The following is a 19132-nucleotide window of genomic DNA, read 5'->3' on the forward strand; positions in this document are numbered from 1 at the left end:
CAACATTATTTATTTCAGTATGAACCTTTGTTTTTGCTCAGCTTGGTAGGGAGTGAATTTATTCCTCACTAAACACCTGAGTGGAAAAAATGTTTAATAATTTAACTCTTAACCCTTAATTATTCCTGTACTGTTGCTGCTGTATATTGTACTACATTGCTTAGCAGGATTCTTTTCTTTTTAAATACGTTTATGAAGTGTTTCATTGTATATTGTTATATTCCTGTATATTGTTTTAAATTGATTTATTAAACCACTGTATCCACTTTTTGATGACGTAGTAGCTTTTACCTCTCTATACATATTACCTCTCTATAACTGCAAAAATGTCCTTTCTGTTTATTTAAGTGTGATAGTGCTTCTGGAGAGATCACTCCCTCTTTTTCCAAAACTGCATGAAGCTGAGACTAAGATATAGAATAACCCTGACTTCACCCAAGAACTTGCACTTTACTCTGTTTTGCTCATTAATTTTAACAGACGTAATAATTGCAAAAGCTCTACTGGAAAAAAAAGGCAATAAAAACAAACCATGCCTTAAAAATGTTGGATGAAAAAAAATTTAGAGGAAACTCTGAAGTAGAAAATTAAAAGTGTAACTCAAATACCAAAATGAACAGATAATAACATTATTTAGAAATGCCATAATATGTAATATTATTGTACTATAATGCACTATTTTAGTATTTGGTGATAATGCTATTATTTACAGATCATCTGTGGCAAAAAAAAAACCAAAACGTTTTAACTTCAGTGTATAATTTTGTTTACATGTATTTGAATGTACTGTATATTAATTTTATGCATGGTCATTTTAAAATAAGTCTTCAGAAAACAGGTTCCAGAATGGATTATAAAGCAGAAAATGGCAACCTCTCTCATCAGCAAATTAATTTTTAAACAAAATATAAAAGTTACCAGAGGCCAATGAAAGAATCTTATAAAGAAAAGTTGTGTGGTTGTGTCTTTTATCCTATGCAGAACGTATATGGAGCGTTCGGCAATCACTGCAGTAGTCAGTTATAGAGGAGACGAAGACTATTTCCAGCCTCTCTGCTCCAGACAGTGTAATGACTTTAATAGCTTACCGCACCACTGTGGGTCTTTTACTGAAACTCATATATCCCAAGAAAACAAACAAAACTATCAATAAAAGCAGCGGTAAATTGTGGGCAGGGAAGCCTCCTTTCTCTCCTCCCCGTTCCTCCAACCCCTCTCACTCGTTCTAACCAGAATGTCCAGATCGGATTTCAGCCACTTCCCAGTCCATGAACTTCGGTTATTGCTCCCCTTGCCCATCACTTCCATCTTCCAAAAGAAGCTTTCGCTTTTTTTCCATTCTCACATCCCCTCGGTGTTTGTATTTTGTCTCAGATGGAGCCCAGAAAGTCAAAAGGGCAAACTTACAGTGTGCAAGGCTTTTGTTCTCACACAAATATGTGCAGTGACCATTATTTTGCCACCTTTCAACACACTCTTTATAAAAACATGCACTTGCCTATGTGTGATATTATTGTTATTTGCCTGCAGTAGCTACACTACTTTATGCCTCAGAGAATTGCTGCAAGAATTTGAGAAGTTTCTATCGAGAGAACAGTTTGGCAAAACCAAGCTTAACATTTCCCATCCAAATGATGTAATAGAAATGGACACCACAATTACTTCCTATTGTACTATTACTGTAATATTATTTACTCTTTCCTATTATTGTGCATGAATCCATTCTGCAGTAACAGGAAAGGTGCCCCATTCTCTACAGCTGAAGCCCCATTCTGATGTTGGGTTTCTTTTCTTCATACTATCAATATGGAAGTACGTTTGTTTATGTGTTATTATCAGTAATTCCCGATTGTCTTCCTAGGGGTGCCAGTGTCATTTGTTTTTATTTGGCCTCGTAATGGCACACATGAAACATTTATTCAGCTAGTTTATTCAACTAATAATTAGAACATTTGAACTGCTTTCAGCGACTCAACCGTTACAGACTTTATGGTATTCCTGCGTTTGTAGTGCTAACTTGAAATTTCAAACTGTTAAAGTGCTAAAAAGTATTTAAAGTTGTAAGTAAACAAAGCAAGTGCTCAACTGGAAGGAAAATCACTGCCATAAACCAAACTGGGAAGCTCTTTCTGCTTCCTTTTGGCAAAGTTGTTGTTGGCTTGGCCTGCGTTCACACTTTTACAATAGTGACACCCAGGTTTAATTCATACTAAATACAGTACTCTCGTTGGATACCCCTCTAGTTCTCCAATCTAAAACCACAGATGTCTGTAACGATGTCTCAGATGTCCACAGATGTCAGTCAGAGAGATCTTTTACTAGCTTGTTCCAAACCACAACTTCAGAAACATTCCTCTTCGCAGCTCCTGCGTTTAGAAACTGTCGGCTCAGCCACTACCTTAAGCAGGAGTCCATATGAACCTGAGACCTTACCTCTGATGTGTTAATCTCAGGTTTTGTCAGATTATTATTCTACAAACCTTGAAACAGTGTGAAGGATTGCTCTTGTCTTTCCCCTGCCAGGGATGAAATGAATATCCTATCACTCCATCTTCTCCTGTCGTAACTACGGCAACAGTGTATTTACTGGACTTTCATTGTGCTCTTTCAACAAACTCCAGCTGGTGCAAAATGCTGTGTCTTTTTAATAGATGGTATGAACAAATTCTACAGCCAACGTGTCTGAAGTAGCAGCACATCAAGCGTCAAGTCACATCCAAGATGTGTCTTCACCTGTGGAGGTTTGCAAAACTTTGGCCTTTATTTCCTCTCTGATCTTCTGACCTCATATGTTCCAGGGCTACAGATAATACGATCTTATACTGGCCTGGTCATAACCTGTTCACTACCATACAGTAGGTACACCTGGGGGTTGGTTGTTGAGCTATTTTTGTGCCACATCTAGACTTTTCACAAAGCTAAACCCCTTCCTTCATCTTGTTGTGATATACACTTTTCTCTGTCTTTCCTTTAACCCAAGGATTCTGAAACGTTATCCTTGGGACATCAGTGGATTTTTGGTTAACTGGCATTTATTTATTTGCATCCTTAATCAAACCGCTTAGTTTTTTCATTAGACATTTCAGCTTCAGAAGCTGCATGTTACAAGGCAGAACACTTCAAAACCAATTGAAAACAATGCAAATTATCGGTGGATCTTTTCTTTAAAATGATCCATCCATGTTCTCACCACTTTTATCGAGTTCAGGGTCACAGAGATGGAGCAACTGCCTGGGCCCAAGGCTGGGTGCACCTGGGATAAGATATCACCCCATCGCAGCTCTGAGTCCAGTCAGTACCTGGATGGGAGACCTCCTGGGAAAAACTAAGGAGATGCCATCAGGGATTGTGTTGTTTCTTTAATGATTTACTGATCTTTAATTAAGAATAGATTTAGGATTTTAATAATCATTAGAATAATTTTAGAAAGAGGAAAACCTTAAAATTGCATGCCTTTACTCAAGACGTTCAAGGAAGATATGTGGTCCTCATTGCCGGTTGTGGTTCGTTGTTTACTGGATAGGTTCTCTTCTCATGAAGATGTTTAATAGCTAATAAAGGCAATGCAGGTGTTTAAAGCTGGGGGGACGCCTAATTTTTCACTATTGATAAATCATTTTCTAAAACGTCAATACATTGATTCATTGTCATCATGAAAACCAATACACATTAATACAGGAACAGCTGTTGATTACTGAGCAAACCTGCAATGAGCAAAATCATAAAATTGATTAAATGACACAAGGCTGCGTATCTGTATATTAAGAAAACAGATTCAGCCTCTCTGTGTATATGTGAGTGGGTGGGCAGTATGGTGGCTCAGTGGTCAGCACTGCTGTCTCACAGTGCAGGAGCCCTGGGCTGCTGTCTGTGTGGAGTTTGTATGTTCTCTCACTGTTTATGTCGGTTTCCTCCAGGTACTCCTGTTTCCTCCCACAGTCCAAAGACAAGCTGGTAGGTTAATTGCCTTCTGGGAAAATCGGCCGGGTGTGTGTGCGTCTGTGTGTGTGCCCTGTGATGGACTGGTGTCCCATCCAGGGTGTATCCTGCCTTGTGTCAGTTGCTTGCTGGGATAGGTCCTGGGTTCCCAGTGACTCTGTATTGGATAAGGAGGTTAGACAATGGATGAATACATTCGCACAAGCTGAGGATCAAAATAAAAATACGTTGATCTAAACACAAAATGACATTTAAAAGTCTAACAACCAATTGAGAGATCGACTTACCCACCTAGTTTTATATCATCCACAGTAGTTCATCGACAGCATTGGACGTGGTTTTGGATTGAAGCTCATTAAGAACCAGAGCAGGGAGGGGGGTCATCAGAGCCAATCACACTCTGAGTCTCTGCGAGTTGGGGCTGGAAGAAATCAGAAAAGAAATTCTCACGCTGAACTCCTTTACATAGCAAAATGAAAGTCTCAACTAGGCTGTCTCAGCTCTTACCCGAGATCATAAAATATAATATATCTGTCTGCTTTACCTCACTCTTACAGGTGTTCACATTTTAAGTTCAAAATTTGGAACACCTCACTAACTCTCTGAGCAGGGCAAAGGAAGTAAACCAGACACACTTGGAGCCAAAGAAAGCTTTATTTAGGAAAAGGGACTTTGGGTGCTAAAAAGTCAATAGGAACACATTTGTTTTACATCAGCACCACATAACTGACTGCAACAACACCGCCAGTCTTAGCAGCCTGACCTTATGCAAGTACACTGAGAAAGAGCTCAGAGCACAACAGCCAAGTACAAGTCAAGTCACTTCTTGGGATTAGCACTATAAAGGGGGTGTAGGACAGGCTTCATAAGCATGCTATCTTGAGGTAGACATGCCATCTTGAAAAAGACATAGGTGAGCTCTGCTGAATGGGTGGCTAGTGGTTACAAGTGGTTATCTGCCAGCAGCCATATCACCCTGCAGCTCACAGCTGGCAGCACAATGGAGCTCATACTGCCAGACTGTGTATTTCTTGGCCAGTACCTGGATAGGACACCTCCTGGGAAAAACTAAGGTTGCTGCTGGAAGAAGTATGAGAGGAGCCAGTAGGGGGCACTCACCCTGCGGTCTGTGTGGGTCCTAGTGCCCCAGTATAATGAGGGGGACACTACGTTGTAAAAAGGCGCCTTCTTTCGGATGAGATGTAAAACTGAGGTCCTGACTCTCTGTGGTCATTAAAAATCCCAGCATGTTTCTCGAAATGCGTAGGGGTGGTACCCCCAGCATCCTGGCCAAATTCCCCCCTGGCCTTTACCAGTCATGGCCTCCTAATAATCCCCCTCTCTGAACTGGCTCCATCACTCTGCTCTCCTCCCCACTGACAGTTGAAGTAGTACTGCGGACATGTTTGGTCCTTTCTCCCAGTACTCTCCTAGAGCAGCCATTGGGCTGACTAAAAAACAGAGCTGGAAAGGACAGAGCAACCTACACATCTACAACACTAGGTAAAGCACAATGCAAAACCTATTTTTGTACTTGATACTTAACACATCACAATTTTACACAACCACTGCTTCTAATAGCAATAGTAAATGTGAAGAAAATAACTTTGATCCAGGCAGTATGTTGGCACAGTGGTTGGTTGTGCTGTCTCCCAGTGCTGGGGTTGTGGATTGAAATCCTGGGGTGCTATCTGGGTGGAGTTCACATGTTCTCCCTGTGAATGTGTGGGTTTTCTCCAGGTGCTTCGGTTTCCTGCCTTGCGTCCGTTGCTTGCTGGGATAGGCTCAGGCTGCCCTATAACCCTGTATGGGATAAAGCAGTTAGAAAATTGATGGATGGATAATTTTGATCCACCGCATTTAAAAAAAAAAATTCGAAACCTATGACTGATGTGGAGTTTCTATCTGTGGTGCCTCGACCTCAGTTAAACTGAAAGCCCCAATTAAGTGATATGTTTCAAGTCTGAAATCTGCTACTTGAGAAATGTGATTTGATGATGCCTAACATCTATACCTTTTAATGTGCAAGGTCTTGGCTAGAGAACATGCAAAGCCAGTGTCCTAGAACAGGAACAGTGTTTTGTACAAGAAAAGTACATCTGAAGAAAACAGAAAGATAAACTTTATCTTGGCTTTTTAAGGTGTTCTGTTGTATTTCGATTGTGAGGACAGAATTATGGGCTTTTCTATGAAGTCTATAAAAGGCAGGGCTCTGTACACTCACAGACCTATAGATATCTGCTTAGTGTAACTGCTCTTTTAGTGTTATTTATTATTAATAATAATTCAATTGTCTAAGATTGGGTCTGATTATTACTCTATTATCAATCTGTGCCAGAGAAATAAGGACTCGTGTGCCAGACTGTGTATCTCTTGGTTATCCCTGAATTGAGGGGGTGAATTTATTATTTTTTATTATTTGCTTGCATAGCAAGGTGGGGTCAAGATCTGATTCTTATTTGATTGAGTTTTATTTTGATTTAAGAAGCTGCCTGTTTTGTCATTTTACCACCACCCTTTTCATTGCAATACTGCGTATGAAACTCACACAGAGATTTGATTTCATTGTCTTGTTCAAATTACTGATCAATCTCACTATGGTTCCCCAGCTGACTCAAATCACTTCATTAGAAAACATGACCAAACATCAATTAACTTCAACATAATTAAATAGCCGTCTTGGCTGCAGTTTGTAAACAATAAACATTTCTTGTTGATAATTTAGTGCAACTTAAAACAATACTGCTTTGCGACCAGTAAGCACATTAGCAGAATGCAGATAAGGAGGTTAAAATGAATCACCGATATTAACAGATATACTATTGATTGCAATGAGTCTGAGGTCACAAACTCTTCCATCAATGCTACATTTCAATGTACACAAAGAAATAGCTGTTATGTCTTCTGTGTTATGTGTGTAGTCTATAGATACATCCTTGGACCTATGGATACAATGCACATTTAATACGGTGTAAATCTGATTATGTCATTGACACAAAAAGTCAAGTTTTGTCCTCTATTTCATATTTATATTGCAGTCTTTTACAAAATAATGTACCACAAAGACTTACCAGAGAAATAGCCTCCAAGAGATTTCTCTTTTAAAATGCCAACACAAGTCACTAACATGCTTTCCACTTCTACCTCACAAGAAAAGGTTAGTACTCTAAGTCCGTGCCTTTAAGAGTTGCGCTGCCTGAGATATAGGCTCAGGCTATCCCATAACGCTGTATTTGGATAATATTGATCCATCCTAATGCTGAAACCTGTGCTAAGCAACGGTCTGAAATCATGGTGTTTTCCAATACATTTCAACCTACAATTTTATTTTTCATTGCTACAGCAAGCAAACTTTAGAAGTAGGGCAGAACAATTGATGATCTTGAAACGATCAGGCAGTGAGGGCTATCATCTTATCCAATGGATGGCGCCTAATATAGCACAGTCTCTGATCACCATGCTGGCGTCTTCATGTTGGAATTCTGGTCTGGGTGGAAGAGAGCCACCTATTGGTGCACAAATACCTCATCCAATAGCAACACGGTTGTCCCATCCAAGTACTGACCGGACCCAGAGTTGTTTAGGGTCCTTCATTTTAAGGAGTTCACAACATAATCGTCAGAACTTCTGTTTCAGTTTTCTGAAATAGTCAGCCTGGGTTGGTAAAAAGCAAGTCGGCTGAGCCTAACCAGTTAAGACACCTTTGAAGTAAGAAATATTGAAAGTCAATTATTACCAATCCAACTTCATTTTCAATAGTGAAACACTAACATGGGGTCATAACTGGAAACTGAAAGAATATTAATTCAAGGACAGACACATATTTACACCAAGAGTTACGGGTGTCTGGAACAGGTTTGTAGTCATGTGGTTTTTCAGCCACTTATATATTTTGTTTCTAAACTTTGTTGTTTAGAATGTTGCTGGTTATCTATGTTTAGTACCAAATGTCTGTTTTTTTAATTATATATATATTTAACGGCACGTTCTAACCACCAATTCTTCCAAATATTTAATGGTTAAATCGTACTATTGCACTGAATAATTTCGTAAATTTATTTTACACAATCAAGTTAGTTTTGGAGTTCTGTGCGTTGTGAGTACGAGATAAAAAAACTTTTAGAAAGCGGAACCCAGAAACACTGAATGAAATTCTCTATATAATCTCAGAGTCAATGTAACTTCTTTCCACTCCTTGAAGAGCGAATGAATGAATTGCAACATTGTGAAACATGTCTTGTCATGTGCATCTTGCGGCTTTTCCAACAGCACCGCAAACAACTCTGGGAAATGTAGTTATTGATGCTCGAATTCCCCCTTTCCGTGCAAGCAAAATCAACCGACGGCACTACAATACCCATAGGTCAACACTGTTTGCTACTCTGAGCTGCGCATGGTGACCATGGCGTGTGCTATGACTGTCTGACGCAGGGTACAGGAAAAATATTGAAATAATTGCGCTGCGTTCTGCATTCACACTGCTAGACCCGGATATTTTGAAAACTGAAAATGGGGTCTCGGATAAAGTAAGGGTCATTTATTATAGCCTTTTCTGTACCACCAAAAAGAAATGCTATTCCTGGAATTCGTGGAGTGGCTGGTATTGCGAGGCCTCTCAATTCTAAAATGGACTTGTTGCGAAAAATAAGGGGACATGTTTATTGGACGCAGTTTGAAACAAATTACACCGCGTTTTGAGAAAACAAACAATGCTTTATTTTCACGGAGCATTTCACAGCCTTTAAAGGGGTTGCAGATAGAGGCTGTTAGGGTTCGCTGTGACTGGTGTCTTGAGTATGTAAACATTGCACAGAACACAGGGGTTATCTGGTCTGTTTTGCCGGATTTCTGTTTGTGTTTTTGGGCTGGGGCGGGGGCTGTTCTGCTGTTGTAACCTTGTAAAGCTGTGATGCATGGTCAGGTTTTGGAATTGCTCTAACGGTTTGACTGTGCATGTATGTTATATAACTGTTTAACGAAGGCACTGCTCTGGTATCGTAGCCCGAAGTGTTATGATCGTTCTTTTGTATCTGACTGAAGCTCCCATTGTGGAAGAGATAGGAGGTGATGTGCTTGCATATTTGCACACAGGACAGTATCACCCAAGCTGTGCTTTATGATTAGCGTCCTTAGCTGTCTCCAGCTTTATAATAAGGATCTTTTGCAATTAGTTTGTACAGAATCAGAACTGAGCTATGTGTTACAGAGGTTTAAACATTTGTGTGTGACGCAAGTGAACTCAGATAATACTGTCTAAACGAATATGTCTGGTGTTGTAAGTTACAGTGTTGAGTAGCGTGTGGCGTGTGTTTCTGACCTCCACATAAAAGAATACATCTCTATAAAGTTTAAAACATAAGGAATTTCTGTATTCGCTTAAAGTGGCAGTGCACCTAAAAAGAAATGAACAATGATCATTCTCACAGTATGCAATTATGTTCAAATCAAATAAAAGTCTGTGAAACTATGTGACAGCAGTCTGGTTGTTTTATGTGATGGCACTCAACTGTGGTGGTTTGGCAGTAGACATATTGTCAACTTAATCTCTGAAAACAGTTCTTGGTCAAAGAGCAACGTAGTGCAGCCTTTTTCATTGTTCCTTGCCCTTAACAATATTTTTTTATAAAACAGTTTTAATAGTATAACATTGGCATGGGATAGTATCTGCTACTTTTTTGGTCACTTGGTTAACTGTGTAAAGAACCCGACACTATAATAAATAGTTGTTTATGGGACATTCTTTTAATTGGCAAAAGGAGAAGAAAGTATATAGCTTCTGGAACAATGTTCCAAACTTGGTTATTGGTAAAGTCTTGCTTTCTAATGGAAATGTCACTGTCAGGCTTTAAGCTATTGCTCAAAAACTTTGCAGTACTGCTTTAAAAAGTATAGGAAAGTAGACAGTGACTATTAACCTCATGTTTTGGCCCGATGAACCATCCCTTCCTTTAAACATATTTTAAGGAAACGGGAGAAGAAATTTGTCCAGAAGGATGTTGATCTATGCAATTTGCACACCTTGGAATTTTTTACAAAGAGTACAGTTTCTGTGGTTTTGCTGATTGCTCTTTACAAAACTATTTGTGCTGCCTTTTTGGAAAAAAGTTTCCTTTGTCTTTCATCTCAAAAAGATGCTCAGTGAGTGATTTGATGTAGCATGTTATTTAAAATTTGCAGTAAAGCAGAGTAAAATATGTTGTAGGTTTTTTTTGTCATATTTGGTTTATTACAGGCACAATCTTTTCTTTAATTCATTTTAGGTAAATTAAAAAGAGAAGCATGTACTGTAGGCTTATCTGTGCAAAACAGCAAGCACGTTAAGCTTCTCAGCTTTGGATTCTTGTTGGGTGTGTATAATATATAAGTACAGTCAAAACTGTTCCTTATTTTGCAAATATACGGTGTTTATGTTTACAGACTGAAAATGTCCATATCACACTTGTTTCTTCTTTTTGCTGATTCATGTCTATATCTGCATGGTTTGGGAATGGAGTATCGACAAAGTGTTTTGTACAGTCCTAAGACAATACAAGCCAGCTTCACGCCTAACTGTGCAAATATTATGCATGACATAATTATTGTTGTCTGTACAGTGGAGGTACTTTAGTTAAACTGTATGCCAGTTTTGGATCAATAGAAGTCTTTTATAGAGAAGTAGTGGTTACATAGAGTATTTTGTGTATTGTTTTAAATACACTTACAGTATTTTTAAATGACATGTATTGAATCATTGGAGGCACAGTGGTCTTGGTAGTTAGTAGTGCTGGGGTCCTGGGTTCAGTTCCGGACCTGGGCTGCTGTCTGAGTAGTGTTTGTATGTTTTCCCCATTTTTTGCAAGGCTGCTCCAGTTTCCTCCCTCTGCCCAAAGACATACGGATAGTTTAACTGGCTTCTGGGAAAATAGGATGGACTGTCAACCCATCCAGGGCGTATCCTACCTTGTGCCTGTTGCTTGCTGGGATAGGATTCAGCTCCTGTATTGGATAAAGCAGTCAGAAAATGGATGCAGTAAATCACAAGTAATGATCATGAGATCACACTTAGCACAAACATCATTAATAAATTAATGAAAACCTTCCTTAATTATGTGTGTTAAAGTACTGTTACAGTGTAGAGTAATACCCACATATATCTTTTTTTTCCAGGGACAATCCTGAGACCACCTTTGAAGTATATGTGGAAGTGATACATCCAGGGTCTGCAGGAACAGGTAAATGCATTTTTGCCATAACTGAATGACTTTTTAAAAAAGGTTTAGCACTGCTTCTTTTATTATTTATTGTTCTAAAGTAATGTTAAGTCTCAATGGTTTTAAACTAGGGTCTTAATTCTTCACATAAGGTCTGTTTGGTAAAAATCCAATCTGTTATGATAGGAAGATTTTCATTACTTTTCTTCTCTGGGACTAACAATAAAGTTTGTCTTGTTATGCTTTCGTGGACAATCTTAATTTCAACTACACATCCTTAATTGTCCTAACAATTTTGAGGTCATTTTGGTTCTTTGACTGTATTTTCTGTGTTTTTTTTTATGTGTCCAACACATGTATTGTGTGAAATCCAAGCAAAGTATCTAGTTACCTCTATAGAATCTTACATGGGTGTGAACCTGAATTTATAAACGAGGAGGTCTTGTTTCACTTTGTAGTCTTCAAACAGCAACAGTTGAGTAGAGCAGATAGTACAATACATTTATATTTCCAAAGGAAAATTCATAAAGTTACAAATAATAGATTGATTCTCAAACTGGCAGCTCTGGACATCAAAGGTAATGTTTATGTATGTAATGAACACTGATAAACAAATTCATGATAAGGGGAGAAATGTATAGTTACCTGAGGAAATCTGTGGAGTGCAACAGGCATTTGCTTTTAGGTGCTCTACTTTTTCTGATTAATATCAGTCATATGTATATTGTTTTATATACTGTGTGTTATGGTTTCTTGCCGCTATTTGAAGACCTGTTGTTTAGGTTAATTGGTGCCTCTAAATTGTCTCGTATATGCATGTGAGTGAATGTGTTTGTGCCCAGTGATGGATGGACTGGAGTCCTGGTCTCTCTTCCCGACCCTGGCCAGAAACTTGCCTAGTTTCTGAGATCTGATGAGATGAGTCAGATAGGTGGTGATGTTAGTCAGGTGGGGAGCTGCGTCAGCATGCGTAGGCTGCAGAGGGACAAGTAACAGGTTTATTCCATGCTGAAAAAAAGAAGAAAGAGAACACAACGTTTCGGCCGTGGAGCCTTCTTCAGGTGTGAGGATCACACATTCTCCCCTCCCTTAATGACAGACTGCTGTTCTTTTAAATTTTCTCCATTCATTGGAAGTTTTATTTCACACCTCTCTGCACCCATTCTGACTTCACACCTCTTGATTGGCCTCTCTTTCTGTCCCCTGTTCCCACCTCTCACTCCTCCTCCCTCCCAGCCTTTGTTCTCCCGCTACTTTACCTTTGCCTACTGCCCTGTCTCTCTCACACCTGAAGAAGGCTCCACGGCCGAAACGTTGTGTTCTCTTTCTTCTTTTTTTCAGCATGGAATAAACCTGTTACTTGTTCCTAGGTGGTGATGTTGTCAGGCTGCGGCGCGGTGATGCACTGCCGCCAGGATATGCCATCAGCCCCGAAACACTGCAGATGGGGTGGGGAAACGAGAATGATTTGAATAGACGGTAGGGAGGATTTTATAAAGAACGGGCTATGCAAACCAAACCGGAATTCAGATGGGAATCCTGGGATAATGAGAGGGGAGATGAGATCACTTTATTAGCCATATAGAATTTCTTGCATTAGGAATTTGTCTTTCCACATACCCCAGCTTGTTCTCCATGAGACACACACAGGGAGAGAAGCTTGGGGTCAGAGCGCAGGGTCAGCCATTTATACGGCGCCCCTGGAGCAGCTGGGGTTCAGGGCCTTGCTCAGGGGCCCAATGGAGTAGGATTCCTCTGCCGGCCGCGGGATACGAACCGGCAACCTTCCAGCCACAGGCGCAGATCCTTAGCCGCAGAGCCTCCTCACCACCCCTATTGGATTATGGATATTATCCTTTAATGGCTAATGTCCATATCCATTAGAGCAGAGACATTAAACAATAATAGTGACAAAAAAGAATGGAATCATGAGGATTTCAGTGTGACCTGGAAATGCAAAAAAAAAACCAAAACGGCCTCTGCTACATAACATGGACTTTAATGTAGTTCATGCTTTCTTGTTTCAGATCACTGTTTTTGTAATACCGAGTACTTTCCATTCAATGCGTGCGTGATATTTTTTGTATTGAACTGATCAGAACAGATGAAGCTTGGTGAGTTCTGGCCAGCGAGAGAACATGTGTTCGCCCTTGTCCACCAGGACGATTGGCTTGCTGCTGATGGGTGAATGGATGGATGGAGGAGAGGAAGGAGAGATTCTGGTGCCTGGTAAATTCTCCTACCAGAAATGTGAAATTTATCCTCATTACAGCTACAACAAGCCATGCTGTCTGTTCCATTAGAGATTCACAGATGTCAGTAACAGTAATATGTGGTGAGGTCAGTGGTGGGGTAGGCACTGGCTAGTCTCACACCCTCATTTACATAGGCTCGATTGGCAAGCTTGTAACTAGAAATATTGTAATTAGACATACGGTTGGGAACGAGACGGGCTTAACGAAAACCCTGACATAATTACACGATTCAGCTGACGGATGGCTTTGGATTTCAACGCGTACTTTATTATCATCCGACTTCCCTGTCAAATTCACGGTTATTATTGTCTGGAAAAGAATGTACTGAAAACGCATTCGCTGGTTTAATTTCTGTTAATGTTTTCAAATAAGCGCCCAAATATGCAATGAATATGCTCATGTCCTATAATATCATCTGCACGCCAATACCCGAACAATTAAGATCTAAATAAATACCTGCATTCACAAATCGCTGGAATTGTCAGCTGCTTTGCTTTAAAAAGTCAGTTTGGAAAAGTGTTTTTCAGTCTTTTTGAGATATAACATCATCTGTCTTCATCTCTGTTGAAGCTGTAAGTTTAGCTTTGTTAGCTGAATTGCTCTTAAAGAGCAGTAGTAATTCTAGGGCGCAGGCTTAAAACCCGCGGTCTGTCTTCCTGTGGTGAACTCGGGTGACTCGGTGAAGGCAGAGATGCCCTGTGCTTTTCTTCTCACCCACTGTGACACGATGGGCTTGTGCTTTGCTGAGCGAGGTCAGTGGTGGGGAAAAGCCGATATCGTTGCCTCGTGTTTTTTTACTGTGTTTGGGTTAGGGGTCGAATTATGCGTTGATATGACCAAAAACATATTTACACTGTGTTGAAAATGTATCGCGGGAGCGAAGGTTAGTGAACAATAATGCACAGTTTAGTTTAATTTTTTCAGGATTATCACAAGTTAGGCAATACTCTAACTACATGTTAACAGTATGGTGTAACTTACTGCATCTGAAATGGCCTTGTTTTTCGTGGCTTTACTTACCAACAACTACTTATAAACCCTTCCGACTGGGAATTGGAACATTTTGGTATTTAAACACCTCTTAACTATACGTTCTCCGTCCGGGTGAAACTATAAGCTTTAGGGTGGGGTGAGCTATGCCAATCTTTTTTGGTGAAAAGACAATGGTAACATGTAGTTCTTAGTGAATAGGTTCAGTCCGCATGTCACTGATCAGAATATGAGATGACCCAATTCAAAGAAAATGAAAACATATCTTTCTATGTATGGGTCTCGTTTCACAAGGAGCCCGTTGGAACAGGAAAGGATCTTCCCCAGTTTTCAAGGATCCACATCACCCAAGTGGTGGCCAGTACATTAAGAGTTTAGATCAAGTGAATCTCAAGGCTCTGTGATCCACCATGGAAAATGCTCAGTAATATGACCAATTTGTATTTGGTCGCCTAGTGACCTTTTAGAATGGAAATGCTTTTAAATGTGCCTTCCTATAACCTCAGTGTTTTAGCTTAAGCCCCAATTATTAAAGAAGCTATCCTAAACTACAGGAAGAAGGGGTTTATTCAGACTGACATAAGATGATTTACCATCACCGTTAGATACAAGTTTGCAAAGTTAAAAACAATCACAAACGGAGCAAATCGCAGATTACAGTTGATTAGTTAGATCAATTAGTTTTACTAATTTGTCATTTGCTTCCTTTTTAATAGATTGTCGTGTTTGCAAAGAGAAACCCAAAAGGCTGTATTGAAGCATACATAAGAGCCCTTCAGATTCCTTCAAAATGAAACACAGAAGTTTGCCATAAAATCAGAAGTCAGAAATCTAAAAGTTTGTTGGTCAGTAAATGGAAAGGTTTGCCGTTTGATTCTGAAATTATCTGTTCCTTCCCCTGCTTAGAACCAGTGTTATATTCTTTGAATATATGTGTTTACCCGGTGCTGTTAGGGGGCAGGAAGACTTTCTGTTTTCTTTTGGCATGTGGTACATAAAACCTCTAAAATGTGACTTTCTCTGCTTACCTCAATATTATAATAATTTTATAAATAAAATTATAAAATTATTGTTCTGTATTTTTATAGGATCTTTCAAAGTCCGGCACATTAGAACATCTTTATTACACAACAGAATCACAAATTTAGTGGGGGGAAAAGCACCAAGAGTAAAACTAAGTTATACATTGAAAGATTTAGTGAAAAGATTGCAAACTAGAACATAAAGTTTAGCCTGTTACAAATGTACTATGTGGAGCATAAAAAGAATCTGATCACTTCTAATTGTAACAATGAAAGAAAAAGTTAGCAAAATATGGACAGTTTTTTTGCAGCAGCAGCAGGTGCACTGAGATTTTATTGACCAGGCACAGGTAAATTCGTTATGCTGATGAACATTCGTCATCAACAGGGGATCTACCGAGAGAGTCGCAGAGTAGTAGGGTGTGTGGTTAACTCTGGAAACTGTGCAAGCTGCACCTGTGTGACACATGGCTGAGCACCAGGCTGCAGATGCTGTCCCATTCCTCTCATAGAGCCAGGACAGTCATGTGCTCTTTCACTGATCTCTGAGCCCTAGATACCACACATTGTTCCAGCTCGTTCCACTTGCGTCCAGTGAGGCATAACTATCACATGATAATCTCGCAAGAAAGATGTTGTTACATAAACAGTATGAGGGCATGTGTTGTGCTGAAGGAGTGTTCGTCACATCAGGGTGAGGCTCATTGCAGTAAGGACCGCAGACGAGGTCCCACAATTTGATCAGGGAATCTCTGTGCAGTAAGATTGCCACGAATGACTCGAAGTTGTATAGTGAATAGATACTCCCGATCAGTCAACTGTACACAGCAACTGTTGTGTTATTATGCTTGTGTACGCCAGATGTGTATCTGAGTATTCTGCAAAAGAACTTGATTGATTGCTAAAGAAGATTTTTATTCTATGGAAAGTGACAGCATACTGACTTGTTCCAGCCTCCAGTATATACGTAAGATGACACAATGACACTGTCATCTTGATAAATGGGCCGTATTTCTTCCTTTCTGTATTTTTCTTTATCATTTAACTTGAAATTCAGGTTAAATCACACCATCACCTGTGTTGAACGAACTCTTTCAACAAGGAGATAATTTAGGGGTTATGTCACAAAGTCACTCGAGTGTCTCCCAATCATTTAAGCAAAATTCCAAGGAACTTTTAATAAAAATAAGACAAATATGTTATATTTCTAAAAACATTATAACCAATTGGCTATATACAAAAGCTGTTGTTGATATATGCCAGTGTTTGTTCAAATTCACTCTAGAATCCACAAGTCCACATATTAAAGATCACTGGCATGGTCAATAATTGTGTTTTGTATGAAGAATATGGAAATGATGCACAAAATGGCTTGTGTGCCTAGATTTGTGTTAATATTACTACATACTGTATAATAATAGTAAAAAATGTAATGAAAAAAATAAGTGGCAGTAACATTAGGAGGTTAAGAGATTGATGATTTGCTGAATTAATGGTTTACAAGATCTCCTTAAAAGGATGCATGCTATGTCAGCTTCTGTGTACCTAATTTGTCTCTGTATGAGTGGGCTGATATTAAATTTTAATTTTCACATAATGCAGCAGCAAAATCAATTGAAGCCTTCTTTCATAGCCCCTAAACAAGTCTACACCGATGCTATTTTTCTATTTAGGTGTTGAGATGTGGCTTTTGTGTTCCCTCTTGTTTAAAGTCACAAAAGTCTAAATGTGGAGTACAAGGTCTTGCCTAGTGCTTAATTTGTTTTTATTTAAATATAAGACCAGTAAAGCTGAAGGATTCACGTTTTGTCATGTTAAGTAGGCTGTATTGCAGAAAAACAATGTACTTTCCTTACCCAATAGATTGCAAGTAATAACCTCTAATTCTACCTAAAGGAAGAGTGTAAACAATTCAGTATATATGATGTCAGAGTACAATGTGAAGCCAACGCTTCTGGTGTGAACAGATTCTGTTTGGTGGCAGATTACGGCCGTCATGCAATAGGCATGTGTTGTGAGTAGTGTCAGTTCTAAGAATAACGAAATAGAAGTTCTTCTCTGAAATGATTCAATTGAATTCATTTTAAGTGTAAGTCTTTATCAGAGGCAACTTGCATTCAAAACAGTCAACAAACTAAACACTCACTGTGTGAATGGCAAAGGTAGGGTGTATGGAGGTATAAATAAAAATCAAGTCGTTGAATGCAAGAATTATGCATAATGTGCTAAAACAATAGTAGTTCGAGTATGGAGCTGTGTCAGGATGCGTAGGCTGCAGAAGGAACAGGTAAAGGTTTATTCCACGCCGAAAGGAAAAGACACAGCGTTTCGGCTGTGGGATCTTCCTCGGGCGTCCATTTCACCAGAAAAATTATCAAGAAGATTCCACACCTGAAGAAGGTTCCACAGCCGAAACGCTGTGTCTTTTTTCTTTTCCTTTCAGTTTGGACTAAGTCTTTACCTCTTCCTTAGTTCTATAGCATTCATTCAGCTGTGCAAGGTGTGCAACGAGCCACACAGAAGGATCTCCGGAAGGTGAGTGGAGAGGAGGTGTCTGCAGGAAAGGGGGATGGAGCAGAGTTCAGGAGAGCAAAAGGAGGGGACTAAGATCAGATGTGACTTGGAAGAAAGAGCCGAATGAAGAAATAGCTGAAGAGGAGCTGAAGAGTATTGCAGAATGATGTATAGGAAAAGAAAACAAACAAAACATTTTTATTAAAAAACAGTATTTACCAAAAGTAGCTGATGGTTCTTTGCTCTTAAACTATGGAAAGAAATCCATGGAACGCATTAGCAGTAGCATCTGATGTTGTTGTACCTTGTACCTTGTGTGTATTTTTTTCTCAGTTAAGCTGTAAAATGAGCCTTAATTGGAATTGATTAAATTGGAAATGAAACTGATATTAATGAAACCCTGGAGCTGGAATTGAAAAGCACAGGAATTTACTCCCACTTTGTTAATATGCTTTCAATTTCACAAAGGTTTGGTGTTGGTGTTGGAGGTTGCAGAACACAGGTATTTCTTCTTGATTCCAGCTTTAAAGAAGTGTAACATTTTATTTGAGTGAATATTTATTAAGGTAAATATTCCCTGTGGATGGATAGCCAGGGTGCAGATGCACAGGAGAGTTTCGGTTCTTCAGAAATAAGCAAGTTAGTGAAGGAATTTGTAAAACAGGCTCCAGTATAACCAGGTACCATTGTTTTATGGATAAAAGATTGGTTTTACTATTGCTGTTACACTATTTCGATTGTACATATTATAATGTCTGAACAATTTTTATAGTCTAGTTCAAACGCCAGATAGTGTTTCTTTTCTTTCCTTTGTTAGCAATACGCTTTGTCTTTTCATTAATAACAACTTGGTTGCCCTTAGGTTCTGAAACATGAACTATCAGTATGAGATTAGAAAATGCACTCTATGCCTTTCACTGTGACTACATAACAAACAGCAACCCACACTTTATAGAAAAGTTATGTTTGTTTCTCATTCTGAAATCTAACACAAGGTTGAGTGTCTGTATGTCCTAGAGTAAGAGAAAGCAACATTTTCACAACAAAGGAGCTGCTGATGTCTGAGCACAGATCTTATAAAAATCCAGTGCTTTAAATATTGTGCTTCTAATGAAACCACAGAGGGCATGTACTAACTGTAGAAAAAAAAATCCTTGGAGCATTGCTGTCAGTAGGGTCTCTGGTACTACCAATATGTAGTGAAGCTGTTACATGCTTCTCT

At 39.2% G+C, this 19132-nt stretch overlaps 1 protein-coding gene across 5 annotated transcripts in view; it reads left to right on the forward strand.

Annotated features, from left to right (window-relative positions):
- The first annotated feature begins 8327 nt into the window (after positions 1 to 8327).
- dennd1a (DENN/MADD domain containing 1A) overlaps positions 8328 to 19132 on the forward strand; it is a 266177-nt gene continuing 255372 nt past the window's right edge. For all 5 annotated transcript variants that reach the window (XM_069183539.1, XM_069183541.1, XM_069183540.1 and 2 more), the window contains exons 1-2: positions 8328 to 8465; positions 11086 to 11150. In XM_069183539.1, the coding sequence (XP_069039640.1) occupies positions 8449 to 8465; positions 11086 to 11150 (82 nt within the window). In that variant the 5' untranslated portion in view covers positions 8328 to 8448. The remainder of the gene's footprint in view (positions 8466 to 11085; positions 11151 to 19132) is intronic.

This window comes from Lepisosteus oculatus, chromosome 24 (assembly GCF_040954835.1).
Source record: "Lepisosteus oculatus isolate fLepOcu1 chromosome 24, fLepOcu1.hap2, whole genome shotgun sequence".
NCBI lineage: Eukaryota > Metazoa > Chordata > Actinopteri > Semionotiformes > Lepisosteidae > Lepisosteus > Lepisosteus oculatus.